The 24,671-nt window shown below is 36.9% G+C and overlaps 1 protein-coding gene across 3 annotated transcripts in view; it reads right to left on the bottom strand.

The window, feature by feature from the left end:
* The window catches only part of LOC127448433 (melanophilin-like), a 28,688-nt gene extending 24,533 nt beyond the window's left edge, over positions 1-4,155 (bottom strand). For 2 of the 3 annotated variants that reach the window (XM_051710937.1, XM_051710940.1), the window contains exons 1-2: positions 4,074-4,155; positions 427-566 (exon numbers count right to left, since the gene is read on the bottom strand). In XM_051710937.1, the coding sequence (XP_051566897.1) occupies positions 427-566 (140 nt within the window). In that variant the 5' untranslated portion in view covers positions 4,074-4,155. Of the gene's footprint in view, positions 1-426; positions 581-4,073 lie in introns of all 3 variants that reach the window. The other variant, XM_051710938.1, reaches the window with a different exon arrangement.
* Between the last annotated feature and the right edge of the window lie 20,516 nt (positions 4,156-24,671).

The raw sequence follows: 24,671 nt of genomic DNA, 5'->3' as shown, positions 1-24,671 counted from the left end.
GGTAACTAACAATATCCTTATCCTATTCCAGTCAAATGGCAAATCCCAGATGAGCAGACTAGAGAAGACTTCTGATAAGCAAAATCCAGCAAATCACCTGATCCACATATGAAACACCAGGTCAGACAGGGCCATGGATGGTCAGACAAGACCATTTAGGAACAAGTGTGGGTAGCTGATGGTACTCATACACAAAACGGCTCTAATAAATCACATGGTTTTCACATGGCTTTTTAATTATTTTTTTTATTTTTTTTACAACATATTTGGTCTTTAAATGAAAGTCTTGAATAAAATAATAATTTCTGATTGAAGACAATTTTGCTATGAATTGCATATTAAAAACAAGAAATAAAGTTTTGCTTTAGGTGTGTCATCTAAAAAGAAAAAAATCTTCAGAATGAAATGTGGTTATGGATGTCTCACCCTAGTCTGTCCTCTTCTTTTTTCCGCAGATGTAAGTCTCTCTGAATCACCTGCCAGACATGCATGGCTTCAGCATCCGTTAGCCTGGAGAGATCCAGATGTTTCCCATCACCACTGCTGGGCATCATCTCGAATCTCATCTGAGTGAGAAAGCCTATGAATTACAATTACAGCGCCACTTTTTTTGGTACCATGGGTGGAAAGTTGTTTTTAGTAACATAACAAACAATTGTTCAGCCTCATTCATTGCATGCTGGTAGCACCCAACTAGTTAAAAGTAGTATTTTACTCCTCACCACATTTATTTCACCACATTTCCTTGATTTTGTATTTATTTATTTATTTATTTTTTTTGCCATTTCAAAGTGGTAATATAAAACAACATTTGGGAGAGAGCTTATTTGTAAACTAAATACTTACTGTATGTTGCACTTTCCTTTCTGACATAAGGCATCCATTCATGATTAGGTGGAATCTTCATAAAAGGCATATTAAAAAGCAACATGTTTTAATCGTAGAAGGCTATCTTGAGTGATTTCACTTAAACAGGCCATAACATACATTTATATAATCTTGTCTTTGCTCTGAGGTCCACTTAAAATGTTAGTCAAGTTTTTTATTTTTTTTATTTTTTATTAATTTATTAATTAATTATAGTTCCCCCTGCCTATTTTCCACCCTCCCTCTGACCCTTAGAATTAAATGGGCTACTGGGACTTCTGCTGGGACTTCCACAACCTCTTCACATATTAAATGAGAAACACTGCTTTGCTGTATTTACTAGCTTCAAGTTTTCTGTAGGCTCAAATGCAGTTTGCACTGCTTCATCCTTCAATATATACACCTATCAGCCACAACATTAAAACAACCTGCCTAATATTGTGTAGGTCCCCCTCGTGCCGTCAAAACAGCGCCAACCCGCATCTCAGAATAGCATTCTGTTTTTATATCACCAGTAATCATGCCACGGTCCAAATCACTGAGATCACATTTTTTCCCCATTCTGATGGTAGATGTGACCATTAACTGAAGCTCCTAACCCGTATCTGCATGATTTTATGCACTGCACTGCTGCCACACAATTGGCTGATTAGATAATCGCATGCATGATTGCTGGTGTCAGATGGGTTGGTTTGAGTATTTCTGTAATTGCTGATCTCCTGGGATTTTCACGCACAGCAGGCTCTAGAATTTACTCAGAATGGTGCCAAAAACAAAAAACATCCAGTGAGCGGCAGTTCTGTGGATGAAACACCTTGTTGATGAGAGAGGTCAACAGAGAATGGCCAGACTGGTTCGAACTAGCAAAGTCTACGGTAACTTAGATAACCGCTCTGTACAATTGTGGTGAGAAGAATATCATCTCAGAATGCTATTCTGCGATGTGGGTTGGTGCTGTTTGGGCAGCACGAGGGGGACCTACACAATATTAGATTTATTTATTTATTTTTCAAAATGTATTTTAATAAATTTATTTTACAAGGATATTTTTTTAGGTTACAAACTGGTAATTACAAGGGTATTATGCTATAAATGTTGTTTATAAGGACATTTCTAGTGTCCCCATAATTCAGATCTCTTAAAAAACATACTAAACTATGTTTTTTTGAAAATGTAAAAATGCAGAAAATTTTTTGTGAGGGTTAGGTTTAGGGGTAGTGTTAGGGGATAGAATCTATAGTTCGTACAGTATAAAAATAATTTTGTCTATGGAGAGTCCTCATAAGGATAGCCGGACCAACATTATTCTTTCGTAGCATCTTAAACTCTTATTTGGTTTGATTTCTCATTGTATAACCCATTTAACTGTTTGTTGTTGTTCTGAAATACAGAATATACACCCAATCATTCAGGGTATGAATAACGTAAATTTTGACACTTGGGTTGTCTAAAATGTAGCCTAATTTCTTGATAAATTAAAGGAATATTCCAGGTTCAATACAAATTAAGCTCAGTCGACAGCATTTGTGGCATAATGTTGATTACCACAAAAAATGATTTCGACTCGTCCCTCCTTTTATTTAAAAAAAAGCAAAAATGTAGGTTACAGTAAGGCACAATGGAAGTGAATGGGGCCTATTTTTGGAGGGTTTAAAGGCAGAAATGTGAAGCTTATAATTTTATAAAAGCACTCTCTTCTGTTAAAACTTGTGTTATTTGAGCTGTAAAGTTGTTTAAATCATCATTTTACAGTTGTTTTAGGGCTTGTTGATATCACATTGTCATATGTTTGGACAAAACTTCACAGAGAAAAGATTAGTGATTTTATCACTTACACATCACTTTTATTTTATGGTAATCAACATTATGCCACAAAGGCTGTCGACTGAGCTTAACTTGTATTGAACTCGGAATATTCCTTCAATTAACCAGCATGTCACAATACAGGTCTTGCATGCATGCATAGTGAGACATATTTATAAAATGACCTTCATCAGGAATTTCAGAGTGAACACAAATTCACTGTTTTGACTCATACTCTATTTGCAGACAAAGGCTTTTTTCTAAATAATTTTCTTTAATGAAAACAATACCAGTTTGTTCAATTGTGAAAACAAATCACTGAGTTAGAATCTAAATAATCCAGTTAATCCTTATGGACAGTTGACTAGCCATGAAGGGAGCCATGTGACTAGATGCATGAGCAGAATTGCTGCTGACAGACATTTAAGTTCTGGCAGAAATTTCTTTGGTCAAATCCCATGACATTATCTGAATGTTTTTTCCATCTTCCTTTAATAATTACAAATGACAAAGAATCAATTCTACAAAGTTTATTCAAAGATATATTGTTTCCTTCTGAAGTTTCTACTCATTTCAGCTGCAACATTAAATGTGCTCTAACAAGTTGCATTGCTATAAAATTAAACATCTCTGCCCTTCTTGAATAGCTCACATTTTAAAGCAATAAGAAGTCTTTTCACTTGATTTTCCTTTTTGCTAAAGGGAAGTTATTATTCTCACCTCTTCAATTCACACAAATTATGGTGCGATATAAAGCTGTGCTCAAGTCCTTAGAGTGACCATATGCTCACTTTTAATATTAATTGTTTTTTAAAGTTATCTATTATCCAGGCCATTGCACAAAAAAATTTAATTAAAATAATAATAATAAAATGTAACCCTTCTTCCATTATATTAGAAAAAGGCAAAATGCTTTAAAGAGAAGACATAGACATACTTTGTAGCATTTTACAAACTGAAATTTTGAGCTTTAATACCACTATGAGTGTTGTTGTTTATAGTATAAGTTTTGCCAAATTAGTTTGATTTCATAGTTTGATTGGAGTTTGTTCATTTCTGCAGTTCTATACAAAATCTCTGCTTAGGCTCTTGATATTCTACTGCTTAAGTACTGTATAGAACTGATAACGGATTGCTCTAGAGGTGGATTGTTAAGCAATTAAAAGTTACACTATAGCCCCCTTGGCATGTTACTTCATTTTATATTTGTAGATGAAGACTTAGACAAATTGCAAAACAAATATGTTACAAATATAGAGTTAGAAGTTTTTGCAATTTCCTTTATATATCAGAGTGTCATGTTTGAAAAGCCTATCATTGCAATGTATCAGTAGGCACAAAGTGTCTTCTTTGGTTTTTGTCATTATATAGCTTAATTGTAAGTATGTAAATAAAAGGTTTACCTGAACTTCAATTCAGCAGCCTTTGGTAATCCAGTGGGATATCAGCTGGACAGTTTCAGACAGAAACTCAAACTGCTGTGTTTATCACATGTCCAATTAACTGTGGGGCTGGGCCGGGCCAGTAAAACATTTAAACCCCACCTCAGTGTTCTCTTAGAAACATCTGATTTAATCTTGTAAATTGGCTGCAGAAAAAAAACTGGACAATAATGGCTGCATTTTTTACACTTAGGTACCAACATATTGTTATTAATGGAACCTGTTAACCTAAATTATTCTGTATTTGCATCTCATCAGCCCACTCCATTTATCATCTTATATTTTAGTCTGCATTGCTGTTTATGGTGCTGTTCATGTCCATGTCACAAAAGTACATACAAGTTTTTGTTGACTTGCAGGCAGCACAATCTGTTTCATTTATTTGAGTTGTGATTAAAATAATTAGGAATGCATTCTTCCTGATACTCATGCATTGATAATGTACAGTTTTAGCTTTTATAGTTTTACCGTTTACAATACCATAGTGTTTGCTTTTGTTATGTGGCTATGATAAAGTATTGATCGGTTGCTTGGGTTGATATCTGGAGTTCTGAACACACAACTTCAAATTAATCTAACTGATGCAAATGAAGTAAACTTGAATTTGATTCAGTTATACAAGCAAAGACATGCCAAATGTCTGAAGATAAGAATCACAAAGATTGGGTAATTATTTGCTGTGATTGATTCAGCCTATAAAAGCACTGTAGACCATAAAAATGCATTTAATACTGCAAAATGCTGAGGAAAGCTGTTAGAATTAGTTCGTGTAAGATATACAGTAAGAGTGGGAGATGCAAGTCTGTAAGTTTATAAAATTATTGCCCATAAGGGAGTTCTAAACTCATGAACTCCTGATTTCTGAACACACTGTGATATACTGTTTATTTGGTTGGAAATGTTTGTCTTAGAAGTGTTGTGGACAACAAAGATAGCAGCCAATTTTTAAGCATCAAGAAAGATGCAATTCAGCCACAGCATATACAGTAATACTCTCTAGCTACTTACTTTTTCTATTTGGTAATAGCCTTGCAGAAAAAGCCTTCTGTTTTCAAATCTCTCAAATTGAGAGAACTCAATAAACAAAAGCAGATGGCAACAGCAGATCTAGCAGAGCTGAGATGTGATTGCATGGACAAATTGATTAAGAAGTAGTCAAACTGTTATGTTTTAAACAGACAATATGTTGGAGAAGTGGTCAAAGTCTATGATAGGTATTCTTTGTTCATATCAGAAATCCCCCAGTAACAGCTGAAATTCTATAGAATTAATTGATTTTCTCACAAAATAAGTGTTTACACTGTTGCTTACTAATACAAATTAGAGATAGTTACTGCATTTGCCTGACCTTAGAAGGAAAAGCACTTATCGCATGACTTCATTTAAACTGGAATAAAATTATTAATTCTAGACTGGTGACTCTGACTGGTTATCTTTTGCAACAGATGTAAAATGTTTAATCCATATGCATTTTGTAATGCATTTTTTAATACAGGGACAGTCTCTTCATGACTATGGAAAAATTTAAAATCCCAAGCTACTATGCATAGAAGCAACTCAATATCAGTTTCTACCACATAAACTTAAACTGAAACATCTGTGTTTGTTTTCCTGTTGAGAGAATAAAACTTGCATATAATGAACAATATGGGAGTAAACACTTTCCTTTTTACCAAGATTTAGTTATGAGAATCTATATAAAGTCTATGCAGTAATCTGTTGACTACATGGCATTTAACGCGAGTACAGTGACAAATCTTAGATAATTAGATCAGATACATGGATACATGCATACTGTATATCAGTAGATATAAGAAAAACCCAGGTATGGCATATGATGTGCTAAAGAGCCTATGCAATTTAAATGTGTGATATAATTAATTAATTTTTTTTTTATCACACATTTGCACATATACAGTGAAATTTTTTTTTTTTTAACATATCCCAGCTAAGCTGGGGTCAGAGTGCAGGGTCAGCCATGTTATGGTGCCCCTGGAGCAGAGAGGGTCAAGGGCCTTGCTCAAGTGCTCAACAGTGGCATCTTGGTAGTGCTTGGGCTTGAACCCCCAATCTTCTAATCAGTAACCCAGAGCCTTAACCACTGAGCCACCACTGCTCAGCAGCATATAGCTCCAGTCCCAGCCCACCCAATCATGAGCTTGTCCCAGCCTGGCAAATACCCATCAACCCACCCCTAACCAACTGTCAGTTCCACCTAACATCTTAAAGCTGGAGCCAGACCTGGTGTCAGTTGGTAGTAGTTAGCAACAATAACCCCCTCTGCTGTCAAGAAAAGGAATCAAGTTTAGTTGCTGAGGAAGCAAACAATGACCTCTCCCTTGATTTGAATTTGATAAAATCAGCCCACATAGTTTATTGCATTTACTTGTATCTTTAAGAAAACACTTGTTTTTGTTGCATCACATGAGTTTAAAGTCATCGTTTACTGCCACTTTTACTTTCGTAATGTGACCGATTTTTGAGAATGTAGGACAGGACTTGATTTTATCCTTTGCAATTTGATTGGATCATGTAAATGGGTGTTACATACAACCAGAATGGAGGTGTTTGGAGGGGAGGGAAGGGGAAAGTAAAGTAAGAAAGTGAAAAAAAGAGGGATTCGTGAAATTAGCCAAAAAGGAAAATCGAGGCCTTAAAAAAATTTGTCTATTTTGATTTCATGTTGACTCTAATTGTACTCTAGGATGGTAAAGCAGGACATTTCATTGGCACACACAAAAAAGGGATGCCTATCAATTATAGATAAAACATAAGGAAATGGCCACATTCCTCACAGAACTTCATGAGCTCATGTAACTTCACAATAATAGCATGTTTGCTGATAGGGTCTTGATGAGGTGGATTGGGTTAGTTCTGCCAAGAACTGCATGATGATCATACAGTAACACTTAGCCTTCACCTGCAGAACTGTGAAGAGATCCTCCATGAAGGACACTTTAATCAATTATTTCAGGCCATGCCAAACATCCCAATTCTAGATCTTAACTTGGGAGTGTGCCTGCAATCTTTGTGTAAGACGCCCAGTCCCTTAACCATTAGGAGACCAATATGCTCCTGTAATGTATTTCCTTTTCTGTACTACTCCTCTCTTTCTTCCCCAGTCTCTGTTTGCAATAAATAAATATTTCCATTTGAGCTAGATGTGAGTTGCATGCAGGAGACGTTATGCCTAACAAATATGATTCTTTCCAAACAAACAAAAGCCGTGTTAAATTTCAGTAATGGAAATTCTAACTTCAAAGCTAAGTACATACAGTATGCACATAATGGAACAAATTAGTACGATTTTCAAACACTGTCATTTTCAAAGGCTGTCATTGTTCAAGACTCATGTTCAACTATTTTTGTGCTCAGTAGTGTTAAAATGTTATGTTCTAAAAGTTCCATCACACACAGTTTCCCTATATTTCTGGCCATGAATATGTATTATGAGGCATTAGTCATTGTGGCATTATAGTCATGGTTACTAGAGTCAGAATTTAAAACACCAGCTGTCTGTTCAGGACACCCAGTAAGATTTCAGTAGAGTTCATTGTTCAGTTCGAGTGGTGTGCCAATGAAGCAACCAGGGAGGGTTAAACTGTGGCTGCTGTTGGCAGCTGGAATGGGAGAACTGATGTATTGTAAGCAGTTACAACTATTCTGATGGCCAAGGAATTCAACACAGGGTTTTTTTTTAAAAAATTTTTTTATGCTTAGTCCAACATGGTTACTTTGTTAAGTGGGACTTAAAAGTTTTTCATGTTTGGCAATGAGCTAACAGCAAATAGGAACATAAAGGTCTGACTGTACTGTAGATAAAATTCTCATGGAGAAAAATAAATAAAATACTTATATATATATATATATATATATATATATATATATATATATATATATATATTTGAATATATATAAAGATATATTTGAATATATCTTTATTTGAATATGTAATATATATATATATATATATATAGAGAGAGAGAGAGAGAGAGAGAGAGAGAGAGAGAGAGAGAGAGAGAGAGAGAGAGAGAGAGAAAGAGAAATATTATTGTGCAAAATAACTATTGCTGTTAATAATTTATTGTATTGCCAATGCCAATGATCACATCTTTGTCTAGCCAGAGCGAATCTGTACACAACATGTGGCCGCATCCTTTGCCCTTAATGCTAATGTGTAATCTTGATTCAGTACCAGTATCTGCATTTTTTTATTCTCTAAAGCTTTGTATGGGTAGATTTGTTCAGTGCCAACTTTTTTGTCTTTCCTGTGTTGGTCGCTTCATTCAGGAACGGGTTTGGTTCTTAGCAATAATTAATAATGATCAAAGATAATTATACATTTTTAAAATCAATAGGACATTGATTAGAATCAACATTAGCTTTTTTAATCCTTTAAATCTACAGTCATCAAAGATAACCATCTATTATCAAATTCAGTAGAATATTAATTATTATCAAAGATAATTATTAATTAATTAAATCAATAGAACATTGATTAGAATAAACATTAGCTTATTGATCCTTCAAATCAACAGTCATCAAAGATCAATGATCAAAATCAACAGAATATTAATAAGGATTAATATCACCAGGGCACCACCCTGGAATCAGGGACTAATAACCAGACAGTATAGCAGTCTCACTATAGGATTGTTCTCTTAGGAAAGTCGACGTCTGGAGAACATCAACATTCAAAAGGTAAACAATGAAGGCTTGAATCCGAGCACTGACATCCCCTGCCAGCCCTTGACACAGGTGCATGCAGAACAATACCAAAACACTTCTCTTTAAAGTATAACAAAATTTATTGATGCAGAAATATCAATTAATAATTAATACAATGCAGTCAATAAACTTCCATCTTCCAACTACAAACTAAACAGTTACATGATTAGATGTGGTAACAAATAAGCCTATAATACATGAGAGGAAGGTATGTACTGTATGTGTGTGTGTGTGTGTGTGTGTGTGTGTGTGTGTGTGTTTGTAAGGAGTGGAGCGCACAAAATTGCGGACGTGGCTCTCATGGAGAGTATGTCACGCGAAGTTTCTGGCCAGAGAAAGTGGCCACGAATGTGGGCGGAGAGACTGGTTAATGGCGTCTGCCTGTTTAACACGTGTCTCCGCTGGTACGATAACTTAGGGACAAAGCTGGACTCTATCGCCAAGCTATCTGTTCGCCAAATGTGTGTGCGGGTATGTTTATGAGGGGTCGTGTGTGTGTGTGTGGTTAGTACGAGAGAGAGAGAGAGAGCAGAGTGATGGCACTGAAGCTGTTTTTAGCGATCGTGGAAGAGAAAGCAACTGTTAGTTTATCACTCAGAGACGCGGTGAACGACTCGTAATCCATCCACCGCGGTCACTGGCTCTTTAATGGATAAACTCATTGTGCTGGTCTTACCTGCGATGGTGGATATGCACAAATAATCCAACATGGTTGGACAACAACACAGCAAATCACATTCGTGGTAACAGTACGTTACAGTAATACCTTGAGTATTATTATTAGCAATGAGCGGACTCGGCGGTCCATAAACTGTACTAGCAATAACCTTGATACACAAGAATAACACACTATAATAATCTATCTCTGCCCAGACATAACCCTCTTTCTTGAGTCACATGAGGACGCGGGCAGAATGTGTGTTTGTCTGTCGTTTGACTCCGACTCGGTTCCTCGAAGCTCGTGTGATGACGGGAGGCCATTTCCTCACTCTGTCGGTTGGCGGTACAGCAGCTGATTCTCGGCGGGTCGGCGGAGAAAACCAGTGAAGTCGACTCGGTTGTGGAAGGAAGAGAAAGCTACTTTCTTCACTTCTGCAGCAAATGGGTGAGATGCGGATTGCTCGGCGGTCTCCTTCGGATCCGTTAGCGTGCTCGGTGGAACACGGAATAATCTCAACTCGTCCAGCGAGATGGAGATTTTATGGCCAAAGTTTCAGGTACGTACGTGACTTCCTTGGGCAACGAGGCTACACCTGGGAGCAGCAGAGCTGTGCATACTGTCGATGGAAGCAACGCCCAGAAAGATCTCCGAGGTTTTTATACTCCCGATGACATCATGGTTGAGGGACACGTTCTGTCATGCATTCGATCCTTCAGAATTTCACACATAGGTGTAAAGTTAAAGGCTTCATGGGATCTGTAGTCTGTTTTGGACTCCCTTTGTTTGATTTTGATGCGGTTGTTGTTATCAGGCTTTATGACTGTATGTAGGCCTCAGTCAGGCTTTATGACGGTATGTAGGCCTTCCTTTGTCTCATATCTGAGTAAAATGCAAAAGTCAAATGCAAGCAACTTGCGGAGGAACATTTGACATCAGTTGTGATTGGGCATTGCGCTTCTGTGCGAATTAATCTTATGGTTTGAGGTATTTACTTGCAGAGCAGAAGTCATGACATGCTATTTTCATGTTGATATTATGTATTCGTTTAAACATTTATAACCACGATATTACTTTATTTGAGGAAGATGAACACACTCTTAATTAAATATTTTAAAATAATTATTCAAGTGTTTTTTTCCTTTACACATTAATGTTTGAATTGTACTACACATATCAGTTTAAGAGGTGAAACTCGTGAAATGGCTGATATCGGTTCATTTGAAGACACTTATTTTTATATTACAATCTACAGCCTCAGTGGACAATACAAGTGAACCGTCAAATTACAATAGTAGGTCTATGCACTGTAAACAATAAGACTGTAATATAAAAACACAAAACAAGGATTCAATAATGATGGGGATGAAATCTACTTTATGGACAGTAATATGCAGAAATATGCAATATAACAATTACAATAAACAAATGTTCAAATGTTTATTTGGTTGTAAAGTTATAACAGAGAGATGGTTACACACTAAACAAATTAATAGCCTACAAATTCCTGTGCTATGAAATCGGTATATCAGATATTCCCCTCAAACCATTAAGATTATGGTGAGAGCAGGATGTTATAAATGTGTTTTGCACATGCTGTGCACAGCTGCCAGGCATCTCTCAGAGAATGCATTTCATCTAATTTAGAGACTTCTCACAGAAATTAAAGAGAGAGAGAGAGAGTTTGGAACCCACCAAAATCACATGATCAGCTGCGAAGGACATGAACATTCTGTGTTGGTACTTTGCTTGTAGTAAAGTCACCCTTACTCTTACCTACATAGTGTTTATGGACAGCTAAGGTTTAACATAAGTCTTGGAATGAATGAGATGTGGGATATTTTTAGTCACAGTTTAAAGTACATGCAGTAATCTCAATAAACATAAATATAAACACATGAATGGTAAAAATAAACAATATAGTGTATGCTGTTACTTAAAGTTTTGCTTTCAATTTTAGATGCATCAACTTTTTCGGAGAGTTTATTTTATTGGAGAGTTTTAGTTGGTGTTGCTCAAACCCAGATGGAACTAATCTGGAATCTGTGAGTCATCATTATTTACAATCTGTGCCTACAATCTCAGCTCATGTTAAAGAGTTAGGGATTTAGTTTACTGCAGTTCAGTGTTTTGAACAGCCTGCATTTTAAATGAGCTAAACCTGTAGATTAAAGACTTGTTGTATTAAGATTGGAATAATATTTGACATTCAGAAGGGTTGCAGAGAGCAGACCTTTTTGTGTGTGTCAAAGAATACACAAAAAAGAAACACATTTGTCAAAATACACTTTTTGAAGAAGTTAGCTGAAACAATATTGTTAAATGAGTGCAAGATATAGCTACTTTTGGCAAACAAGCTACATGTTTACCTTTTATTTTCACTGGGTCTTGCTGACTTTAATAATTCAGAACCAAAAATGTAATTAATTACATCTGACTCTTTATAAATTTAGCAGCGCTATTGCCATTAGAATATTTCATTTTAGGGTGTGTTCACACTTGTAGTTCGGTTATATTGGTCCGGACCAAAAAAGAAAATGATACATTTAGTCCTGGTTCACTTAGCGTTCACACTGGCATTTTTAAAACCGAACCTAACGATACAACACAAAAGGCATCAGGAAAAAGTCACAACCTGATTGGACAGCTTTTATGACGTATATTTTGCGACAGAACTTTCCGAACATCCAAAACAATGCTGGCTGCTGGGCTAAATGCGCTCGTTATATTTATATATGTATATATGGTGGTATTTTTACCAGCTGAGAACAAACGAAGAGCTAATAAAATGAGTCAAAACAGTGCCAGGAATTCCTCCGTTGCACACACAAACGAAGATATGCTGCAAGGACGGCTGACAGTGGTTCCGACGCCAGTACCGAACTGTAATGGGCAACATAGATCCTATGATGAGAAGAACCAGGTATGATTAAGGTCAGTATTAGGCAAATTACTTCCTGTTTTTGGTCCGTTTAGACGTCTTTGATCCATGCTGCGTTCATATATCAATCGAACTGCACCAGAGTTAGTTTTGAAGCGGACCGAGACCCACTGTTCAGGCGGTCTCGGTCCGCTTGTTTGGTGCGGACCAAGGTTCGGATGGCAGCGTTCACACTTGTTCAAATTATCCGCACTAACAGAACAATCGCACCAGAGTTCATTTTAATCGAACCAAACCTCCCAAGTGTGAACACACCCTTAATCCTTAATCCAGTTTCATAATTATCTTGACTACACTGTGCTAATATAGGGTGGCCAGACATCCCATTTTTCCCGGGACAGTCCCATATTTAAACACTTTTTCTAGTGTCCCAACATGTCCATTTGCCCATGGAGGCTGCACCGACATCACGTAGCATGTTCATACAAAAAAGCATGTGGATGCTGCTAAAAGTAAGTGTGCCACACCAAGTGTTAGCGATTTTTTTGTGAAGCAAAGTTCAGAATCTGACAAGGTGCACACGAGTGAAGGACTTTTTGCTTATCATTCTGTTGTATACGGCTATAGTTTTTGGTCGGCTGACTGCATTGTGAAATTGATCAAGAAATTGTATGATCCGAAATTTTCTTCTGCCCGCTCCAAATCTGAAGCTGTCATATGAAAAGTACTCGCTTTTGTGCAGCTGGACCATCGGAAATTACTGCAGCATGGCAACACACGTTTTCTCTCTCTTGGTCCAGCTCTTGAAGAATACTACACATTTTCAATGGTCTGCATGCATACTTTCTTTCTCAAGAAAAATGCCCAAAGTTTCTAAGAGACATTTTCAGCAATCCTTGCATAAAACTTTGGATTGGCTTTGCACTCAAGCAAACAGCCACTTTTAACTGTGCACTGGAGATAGTAGAGCAAGACCACATATCAGCCACAGAAGTGGCTTTGTACATTTATGACATGAGAAAAGTCATGCAGGCCAGGTTGGAGGAATCATTCATACCATCTGACATTAAAAAGCATTTGGATGCCCTTGTTGAAGCTGGTGACATGCAAGTGGATGATTTCTTTTGTGCAGTGAGAAACTTTTATTCAGCATCGGTGGATTACCTTCAAAATTGGAGCTGCTCATTGGAGAACACAGAAAAACTTTCTATGTGGGCCCTACTGAGAGACATCCCAGAGTGGAAAGACATTCAGAGCAGCCTCAAACACTTCTACTCCAGAATCACCACTCTCAGTTTGATTGACGAAACCATGCTCTTTGATGAGTGGGCTTGCGTGAAAACATTGTCACTCGTCGCATCACTGTGTGGAACATGAACCAAATGGCCGTATATGAGAGATGGACAGACGTTTTTCGTGAGTTGAAGAGCAAGACCATCAACTTCAGAGTCTTAGCTAAGGTTGTGGAGTTTGTTTTATGCCTGTCTGGGACATCTGCATCTGTGGAGTGTGTGTTCTCATTAATGAACACAGCATGGACACCGGATAAATCTCGACTCAGTGTAACAGTCATGAAGGCAATGCTCTTTGTACGTCTTAATTTTGGACCGGACTGCTCTGCATTTTACAATAAACTCTTGAAAGTCAAGCGCAAACTGAGAAAAATTGCTACCAACGAAAAGAACAAGGTGACAACAGTTACAGATGCAGATGCACCCTCTACTTTGTATTGATCTACACCTAGGTAAGGATACGTCAGTTTCATTTTTTCTGGGAGGGGGCAGTCCCATTTTCCACAAGCAGGAATCTGGTCACCCTATGCTAATATGCCTTTGTAAAGGGGTTATAAGGGAAAGGAGGAGGCGAGAAACGGCTTGACAATATAAATAAAGTTTAATAATAAACTTAAACAAAAACACACAAACATAAACACATACAGGGCAGCTGCCTGTAGTTCTCTCTCTCTCTCTCGAACTGCCGTCTCCGGTCCCTCAATCCCTCGCTCACCTCATCAGGCTGATTGGGGTCCGGGCATGCGTCATTCCGGCCCTGCCCTGCCCTCCTCCACGCTACACTCCTCCCTGCATTGCCTTAGGCTGGGGAGCCCCCGGCATGACTTACATCCACGCAAGGCACGCCCATCTTTCCCCTTGCGCCCCACCTGCCAGCGGGTCATCTCTGCCTTCTTCGACCTGGGAGGAGACAGAAAAAAAAAAAAAAAAAACAGGCGAGGGAAAGGCCAACATGGAGTGACAGTGAGAGAGAGAGAGGAGAGAGAGAAAAAAGAAACTCACTCACCGGTTCTCTGATGCGCCGTCGCGTGGTCCTCGATCACTCCTCCACCCTCTCAGGCAGACGACAGCCGCTCCTCCTTCCCAGGCTTCGGCACCAGTGTAACAAGGTAAAAGGGAAAGGAGGAGGCGAGAATCGGCTTAACAACATAAATAATAATTTAATGATTAACTGAAAAAAAAAAGACAAACATAAATACATACAGGGCAGCTGTCTGTAATTCTCTGCCGCCTCCGGTCGCCTTTATCCCTCTCGGGCTTTATCAGCCTGATTATGGGCCAGGTGTGCAGCATCACGGCCCGGCCCCGCCCTCCGCCCTGCCACAGTCTGTTTATGCCATGCTACTGAGTCAAATAATAATAATTAACATTGCTTTATTTAGATGGAACATTTTCACTCAGTGTACACATTTTTGAATGCTTTACTCTTTGTGATTTATTATTATTATTTTATATTTTTTGCAGTTCATTGGTCATTTAATAAAACTAATTTGTTTTGCAAGAATTTTACTTTATTGCTCAAAAGTCAAAAAAGTTTGATTGTGATAATAATTGCATTTGTGTCCTCACCAGATGCAGCAGACCATTATTTCACAAGCTTAGTTTGCAGCTTAAGGAATGTGTAGGTTCTGATATCTAATGCCCGTTGTGATATTTGTTTTGGTGTAAGAATGGCCACCTGAAAGGGGATGTTGCATTAAAGTATTATAAATATTAATACTCATTATAATATTAGGCTTTTTATTAAATAATTTTTTTAAAGAATAGTTCATCCAAAAATATAATTCTTTGTGTTCCACAGAAGAATGGAAGTCATTTGAGTTTGAGATGGTGTAAGGATGAGTCAGTGATGAGAGAATGATAATTTTTGGGTGAACTATTCCCATTTATTAACTATAATAATAAAGGTAACAATGTCGCAATTCTGTAAGTTCATGAATTGTGTGGATGTCTTTATTGCTGATTACTGCCTCAAAAACAAATAATCCACAATTTATCTAAACATTGCTGATTAAAGATTTAGATAAAAATATATTTCTATGGTGTAAGGAAACAGAGACTAAGCACTGACAAACTAGAAACTAAAAGAATAGTACTATTTGACTAAAATTTGATGAGTGTATTGACAAGAACTTTATCAAATGCATGTGCACATAAACATGCTGAATAAAACTCAAAGAACGTTTAGAGCCAAGTGGCCAAGTGGTTAGCACACATGTACTGACATACTGTAATGAGTTGTTGTACTGTATGTGCTTATGTGAGCAGTTGTATGTTTGGATGCAAAACGCATCATTTTCCACTTCCCCCATCTTCTCCCCAACTTTTCCTGTCCAAATCACAACACTGATCCTTTCAATAAGAGGCAAAAGTAAACAAATAAAAAATAAAGAAAACACAGAATGACACCATACCCACCATCACTAATAATTTCAGCAAGTTTTACTTCCAGCAGACAGGTTTACGGACACGTGATTCAGTTTGCTTCATGACTAAGCAGAGGAAACTCTGATACAGTTTTGGAACATGCACAACTCCACAAAATCCATACAGTTACCCATAGAAACTTGAACAACACATAACTTTTCCAGGAACACATAAACAGAGTATCATTCCCACCATTAAAAGTTTGTTACTATACAAGGATGTATGTCCAACAATACCAGCAATTAGATCGGTCCAGTGCATGAAAACCTCAAAAGTTTTATTTTAAATATTATTATTTTTCCATGCTGCTGGTTTCAACCTGAAATGATATTATTTTAAACTGATCTGAAGCACAAAAAGACTGTAGAGGTAGAGTGTTTGAGACATTGGTGCACAAAATAGGTCTAGAAGCACAGTGCATATTTTTTTTTTCTTTTCTTTTTTTAGTTTATTAGTGATTGATTTTTTTAGTTTAATGGTACTACATTGAAAGGGTGCTGTCAGCTTACTTCTTTTAACTTCAGTGCATTTATTTATTATTTATGGTGGTGCCATCAAAACAATGCTACGTTTGTTTGACACAGCAACATTGGCTCAACCAATGGCGTGGGACTATCTGTCTGTGCAACCAATGGAAGACGTGGAGTGTTTGGGAAACCGGTCTGAAAACCAATCATTATTTTTGCTTTTGGTGAAGATAGTGGCACAGAAATTAGGCACTTCGTCACACTTACAGTACGTTATCACGACATCATTGAATCACTGGCATCAGTTGTGTAAGATTCATAAAAATTCCAGCATTCTGATATAATTCAGAGCACAGCAAGGCCAGTTAATTCCACATTTAAACATAGTGTTATTACCAACAACAGAAACTGGGGTCATCTGGGCTGAATTAGATGTGTATTCTAATATTACATTTCAGTTTAACACTACAGTAAGCGCCTGATCTCTCAGGACTGACCCCTTACTTTGATCCAACCAGCTTTGGTCACCTTATAATGTTTTAGCTGTGACATCATCGACTAGAAAATAACTTCATTGTGTGGAATACCACAAGGATGTTTTTGAACTTGAGTTACATTGTCTTCACCTCATATGTAGTAACAGTCAAAGGGATGAAAACATGATTGGCATGTTTTAATTATCCATGTCTGTTTTCTGATTGCTTTACAATACCATTTGAAATCATTTTTAAATTTTAATAACCTTTATGTCATTGTTCCACACAATAAGGACATAATTAAATGCTGCTGATTTCAGCTCTTTAAAATTAGAAACAAATGCTATCATCCTGAACCCTGTTTGTCAGAGTTTTCCAAATAAAGTTTTTTGTTCGTGTGCGTTTATGTTTATGCTCCTGATAGACACTTTTTATACCAAAGTGACTTGGAAGAAAGTTAATATATTATGTTTGTGATAATTATTTTAGTTGGTGGCTAAGGATACAAATCAAGTTGAGATAGAGGGGTGTAAGAGAGACTTGTTTTGGTTTGTTACATCGCCTTCCCAATAAGTAACAGCTGGACCAAATGCAGCCTTGGGTCTGTTTCTCATTTATGACTCCACTCTTTCTTTTTTCCCCCTCCTCTTTGTGCATTTTCCTTCTTTCTTCCCTTGCAAAAGAAAGTGGGAGGCGTGGAAAAATTGAGTGGATTCTCTCCAGGATTCTCTGAGCTGTGTGTTCTGTCCCAGGCTGAAGTGAGTGGCACTGCTCCTCAGTAGAGCACACAGTCAGCTAAACGGATGAGTGTCTCACAGCTCCATCACCCAAGCTAATCAGCATCATCTCTTCGTGACCAATCAAGCACAGTTTACTGAATGGAAATACCAGGATGAGAATGACCTAAGAGTTGTCTCTTTTCAGATATTTGATATTCAATAGAAATACTGTGGCAAAAAGAACTCTGAATTCTCCAGAGGTGAGTGACGCATTTTATATATGAGGTATGCAAATACTGTATGTCTTTCTTAAAGGCTCTGTAATTCCGTGAGTGAGACTGGGGTGGTTAATGCAGGCTTTGGAGTGCTTTGATGCACGCATTCTAAAAATATGCACACACAAAAAAAAAAAAAAAACATTCTCCTAAAATATACATTTGCATATACCCTTTTCTCCCATAGAAAGTTTTTTTTTTTTTTTTTTCTTCAGCGCACACAGTGTGTAGGCAGCTCTACTGCATAAATATAGTTTTATTGTGAAGAATTGTCTGTGTATAGTACATTTCAGCTTTGGGAGAGAGAGGACATTTTTGGTTGCAGCACAGACGGAGGCATTGCAGAAGGAGCTAACTGCTCTGATAAGTAGAAGACACGGAGGTGCTCTGTGCAAACTGTGAAGGGTGAAAAGTTCTGCAGAGAACTTTTTGAAATCACTGCTAAAGTATGTAATCAAGGGTTTGTGATACTGATGATATGGTGATACTTTTTGACATGGCCGTATTGATTCTGCTAAAAGTGTAAAAATACATGTTTTTCACAGAGGATGTTAAGTAGAATTATCATCATAACAATCAGTTTGGGTGGTTCCGCTGCTTTTTGCTTGGATCAAGATGATATCTAGCATACCCGGATAAGGATTACTCATGATACTGAGCTTGTTTAAACAGAAGCAAGAAGCAGAACAAGTCAAAAAGCTCTGGCTAAATGATGCACTTTTCTACCACTGTAAACTAAATTCAAATCACAAATTCTGCCCAGTGCTGTAAAGTGAGGGTGATGTGAATCACTTTTTCCACAGTCTCTGCCAGATGGACAAAGAATGCTGGGAGAGTTAGAGCTATAACATTAAACTTTAGTGAAGCAGAACCAGATGTGGGCCCTTGAAAACACCAGAACCACTTGATCCATTAAAATTCTTCCCCTTGACATACATGAATACATACAGTACATGAACACCACCATAAACGACTTATAGTGACCAAAAAGTATGTGGACACTTTGAACACGCCTTTAATTTAAATAATATAATAATAATTCCTTAAGTGGCATCTGCAAACAAATAATCGTTGACTTTGCTCAGAACTAACTTCACTTTTCTTAAAATAAGAAAAAATAAATAAAAACTGTTTTGCTGTTTGCGGTATATTTCTTTCAAATAAATGTCACTTGGTTTGATATTTTGTTATATAATGCAAAGCAGGGACCAAAAACGAAATGTTTTTCATTTTGGTTCGTTCTGAGCAGAAACAGTATTTTTCCGTTGCTGTTTTAGCGTTCCGCAGCCTCCTTTCCAAATGGTAACCGGTTAGAATGAAATAAAAGAAGGGTCAATAACGTTCTTTTTAAAATTACATTAATCTGTTCTAAATACAGTGAAATACAGTTGCACTGTAGCCAGATCTCACAAGAGATACAAGGCACTTGGTTTGGAAAAACAAACTCAAAATAAAGAACTTGCCTCACGCAAAAATAAGCAAAAATAAGCAAAAATAAGCATAAATAAGCGATTAATTGTTTTTCCCATGTGGGGAATTTTCAGGATAGAAATCACAAGCATAGTTTACAGTAGCATATATGAAGTACAGTCTAGTCAATAAATGTATTCTTAATATGAAATCAATTCCCAAAAATATTTCAATTATTAATTTGGCCTCCTAATTTAAATTAATAGCCCAAATCTCTCTCTCCTGGATGCATGCACACACTGGCACACTGGTGCTTTTTGACTAAACATCTGCTTTTGCATGCCAAATAATTTTTTAACACTGTTTTTTAAAGCAGCGGTTTCCTTCTGAATCAACGAGCATGCTTATGTTCTAATAAAAAGAGAGAAGCCTCATTTTTTTCAGGCAAAAGTAAGCGGTGTAATTCCGAAAATTTTCTGTGAGAAACTTTGGTTCCATAAAAAATAATCGGAACAAAATTAACCAGTTATTAACCGGTTACCAGCATTTAAAAATAATGTTTTCACTCCGGAACAATTGAAGGGGAATTCGTTCCCATTTTTGGTTAGGCTCTGCTAAAAATTTAGTTCGTTTTCGTTTTTCGTTTTCCTTCCATGAACCATTTTTAGTCCTTGATGCAAAGACATTAATACAGTACATACAGATTATACCTAAGTGTCCAAATACTGTGTCACTCCACTGTATTTCTGTGTGTAGTAAATGGTTTCAGTGATGTGCTGTAGCGCTTCAAATGACTTCAGTCTACCATTTTCTGACAGAGTCTATTTATGAGAGATTTTCCATTACTATTACTCTCAATAAGAATTTCAGCCACTGACTCTACTGAAAATTCCGACTTTATTGACCTTTAGTGCTCTACTTATGAGATGTCTGGTCATGAAAATTACTGCTGTGTTCCTGCACTCAACACAGTTTTGCTCTGGGTCTTGGATTTCCCCTGTTAGGTCAGTTTTGAAAAAGACTGGGAAAAGCAGTTTTCAACACTAAGGCCACTAGAGGACAATGCTGAGATTCCTTGTGGTGCTCAATGTCGGGTATTCACACTGAGCTTAATTCAAACATATTTTTTTATTTGACGTGCTTAAACCTGGGAAGCTTTTAATTAGTGATGCAGCAAAATGTACAGAGAAAATTCTGCTAGCAAGAAGTTAACATCTGTGGTGTAATTGCAGTGTGCAGTGGCTTTATGTTTTTGCCTCTGATTTGTTTTTTTTAATTGCGTTACTAGAAGGTTTATTTCTCTAATAGATCACTTGTTTGCATGAAGAGGTCAATTCTGTTTATGATATACTGAATAAATACTGAAGAGATTGCATGAGAAATCTGCTGCTCAGAGACTGTTCCAATATCATCTTAACACGTGGGGCATGGTCCTCATCTTTCCCAGCAACTTTTTTCATCCATGAAACACAAGATTGAGGGATGAGAGGATCGTGATTGTAAATGTCAAGCTTCAAACACACATAAAAGCAACACAAAAGTTGTCCATATAACTTAATTTGTGCACTACATTTAACGTGTACTGAAGCCTTCAATAGTGCTGTGTAAAGTACAGATCTAAATGTAAATGTTAATCCCTGAAATCTTCCTCTTCACCCATTCAAATCTTGCGAGAACCACCGTATTAAAGGATAATGGGCAGCAGCAAGCATCACACAGTTTATAACCACCTGTTGTTTCCTGTTATCATGTTATTCAATATCTTGGTAGGAATAATATTAGCTTCACTTTTTTTTGAATGCATTAAATATGATGAATGCTGCATGTGTCAATAAAGCATCACTGTCTCCTGAACATCTGTAGTAAGGACCATATATAATGCTATCCCTTTTGAATTGTTTGGGTTGTTTAAAATCTTTTTGTTACTTGATGGCTGAACTTTAGAAACGTGATTTACATGTTCAAATTGTGTTCTCTATTTGCTTATATATGCTATCATCTTAGATTAGGATGACTGAACTCTCCAGTGCATTCCTAAAAAATGCAGTAATGTCCATATGGATGGAGAATGGTAGAGAGGGATTTTTTTTAAATTTTCTAAACCATATTCAACTTTATGTTCTGTGCCTGACAATTAAAGACAATGACTTCAATATTCTATATAGGCTACCCTATTTAACAGCCTAGTTTTAATGAACAGTTGTCATTGGTTTAAATTCTGCTGGTGTGCTGACATTTTAAAATAAATTTATTTTATATTTTTCTGCATCCAAACAAACTAAACTATACTGATAAATAAATATTGTTTAAGGAACCACCTTTTAGGTTCTAGCTCAGTTTTATGTAGCTCTGATAGATGTGCACACCATTCAGTAATACTGTTTTTGTCAAAATGTAATAACTTGCTCTGCCTCTGAAAGTTCCCTTTTCGGTTGATGTTACAAATTCATCTTTTCAACCCCTCCCGTCCAACCAGCTGGCTCCATTCGGGTAACGCCCACTTCTCATGATCCAATCGATTCCTGATGCTAAATTTTTTCCTCTTTGAATATCTTATTTCACTCCAATTACAAAGGTAAAAGGGGTTGCAGAGTAGTCTAACTGACTTACAGTATAAGTGAATTAATGACTTAAAATCATGATTTTAATATAATTGGATGTTTCCAGAATGTATGATTTGTTCCAAGAAATGAGATGAGAGTTTCCTTGGCACAAATCAGACTGTACCTCAGTCTGGAGGGTGTGGCTTTGGTCACTTTACATTGTCTAACAGTAGTGACAAAAAGCAATTTATTAACTGTCTCTAAAAATATTTAAGCTTACCTATGTTATTTTTTTTTTATTTTTTTTTGTAGTCCTGCAGTACTATTTTTTTTTAAATAAAAATATATATACTGTATATATATTTTGAAGTTTTTACAAAAGGGTTTATCACTATTATTCTGAGTTAAACAGGGAGGGGCTATTTTGCTTTCTTACATCTGTCTGTGTGTTATTGCTTTTTTGTGTGAGTGTCCTGCACTTGGCAAGGCAAGGCAAATTTATTTATATAGCACATTTCATTCACACTATGGCAATTCAAAGTGCTTTACATATACAGTACATTTTAAAGAAAATACAAGATACATAAAAAAACAAAAACAATTAAGAACATGAAATAAGAATAAAAAGTAATACACACATTGAGTAAATGTTATATAAAAATAAAATAAAAAGAATAAAATAGCATAAAATCCAGAGAACAGGTATTAAGAGCACATGAAATGATCCAAATCATTATTGAATTTCTTTTCCTTTAATTTTAGTCTCAAAGGCAGATTTCAGTGTAACCATGATCAACCAATGCCTACACTGTGTATAAAAAACAAGAAAATAAAAGAAAAATTAATATCTAATCTGAACTAAAAGAATCCGCTATCTATCTTTTCCTAAACTCAGAGCACCCCTGTCTGACTGGAGACACCAAAAGAGACGAGGTTTTCCCATTCAAAGTCTGCAGACTATTATTTGTGCCATCCTTCTGCGGATGTCTCCGATGTCACAAGGACATCCTCACATTTTAATCAAGATACCACTACATCCGGGTGTGATATCTAGCCACTGCTAGATTCTTAATAAAGACTCCAAGTGAGGACTAGAACATAAGCGTGGACTGTCAGAACCACTCCCGCCCACTCTCGGTATAGAGTGCGGGGTGTCTTAGGCCTCTTTTATTCAGGTACTAACAGCAGTGCCTCATTCAGTCTCTCCACCAGATAGTCCCTCACAAAATAATAAGATCTACCTTTCTTAAATAAAATCTTATTTTGGTGGTTGATCAATTTACACAAATAAAACTGCCCACATTCTTCCACCATAAGCTGTAGGGGGCGACAGCTGGGTCCTCAATATGGATATTGAAGAATAAAAACTCAAGAGTCAGGTTTTTCAATAATCAAATGAGAGAGAGAGTTTACTGAATGTTCTCTGTAGGTTCAATAGGCATCACAAGTCGATGAGATACAAAATAATTCAAATGAAAGAAAGACAAAAGCAAAATGATTCAGTGAAATTAATAAGTGCAGCACAATGCTCAGTCAGAAAATGCACAGCTTAACAGAAGTGTTTTCAGTCTGGATTTAAATGTGGCTACTGTTGGGGAACATCTAACTTCTTCCTTGAAGCTGGTTCCAGCTGTGGGTGGCATAATAGCTAAACGCTGTCACAACTTGTTTTGAGTGAACCCTCTGTATGTCTAACTGACTTGATCCTAATGATCTGAGAGGTCTGTTAGGTTTATATTCAACAAGCATATATGCAATGTATTTAGTTCCTAGGCCATTGAGTGATTTATAAAAGATGTAAAGTACTTTAAAATCAATACTAAATGTAACTGGAAGCCAGTGTAAAGACCTGAGGACTGGAGTAATATGCTCAGATTTTTTGGTTCGGGTGAGAATCCTGGCAGCAGCATTCTGAATGAGCTGCAGGTGTCTAATGGTATTTTTGGGAAGGCTGGTTAGGATTCATTGCATTAGTCTACCCTACTGGATATGAATGCATGAACAAGTTTCTCTAGGTCTTGACTGCATACAAAACATCTAATTCTGGCTATATATTTTTTAGATGATAGTAGGCTGATTTAGTTATTGCTTTGATGTGACTACTAAAACTAAGGTCTGACTCCAAAATGACACCAAGATTTCTTACTTGATTTTTTGTCCTTAGGCCCTTGGAGTCAAGGTATGTATTCACCTTTGGAATTTCAACTTTGTTGCCAAATACAATGACCTCTATCTAGTCATTGTTTAATTGAAGGAAGTTTTGGCACATCCAACTGTTAATTTCATCAATGCACTGGCACAGAGAGTCTATGAGGCTGTAGTCATTTGGCGACAGGGCTAGACAGATCTGGGTATTGTCTACATTGCTATGGTATGCAATTTGTTTCTTTTTCATAATTTGGCCTAGTGGGAGCATATACAGGTTGAACAGGAGCGGTGCAAGTATTGAGCCTTGTGAGACTCCACATGTCATGGATGTCCACTCAGATTCATAGTTGCCTATGTTCACATAGTAACCCCTACCTTCTAGATATGACCTGAACCAGCTGAGAACCATCCCAGAGAGCCCTACCCAGTGTTCCAATCTGTCTAGGAGAATGTTGTGGTCAACAGTGTTAAAAGCAGCACTGAGATCTAGTAATACCAGCACTGATATTTTGCCTGAATCAGTATTTAGCTGAAT

The sequence above is a fragment of the Myxocyprinus asiaticus genome, chromosome 11, assembly GCF_019703515.2.
Source record: "Myxocyprinus asiaticus isolate MX2 ecotype Aquarium Trade chromosome 11, UBuf_Myxa_2, whole genome shotgun sequence".
In the NCBI taxonomy this organism is placed as follows: domain Eukaryota; kingdom Metazoa; phylum Chordata; class Actinopteri; order Cypriniformes; family Catostomidae; genus Myxocyprinus; species Myxocyprinus asiaticus.
This window is presented reverse-complemented; position numbering and strand designations above follow the sequence as displayed.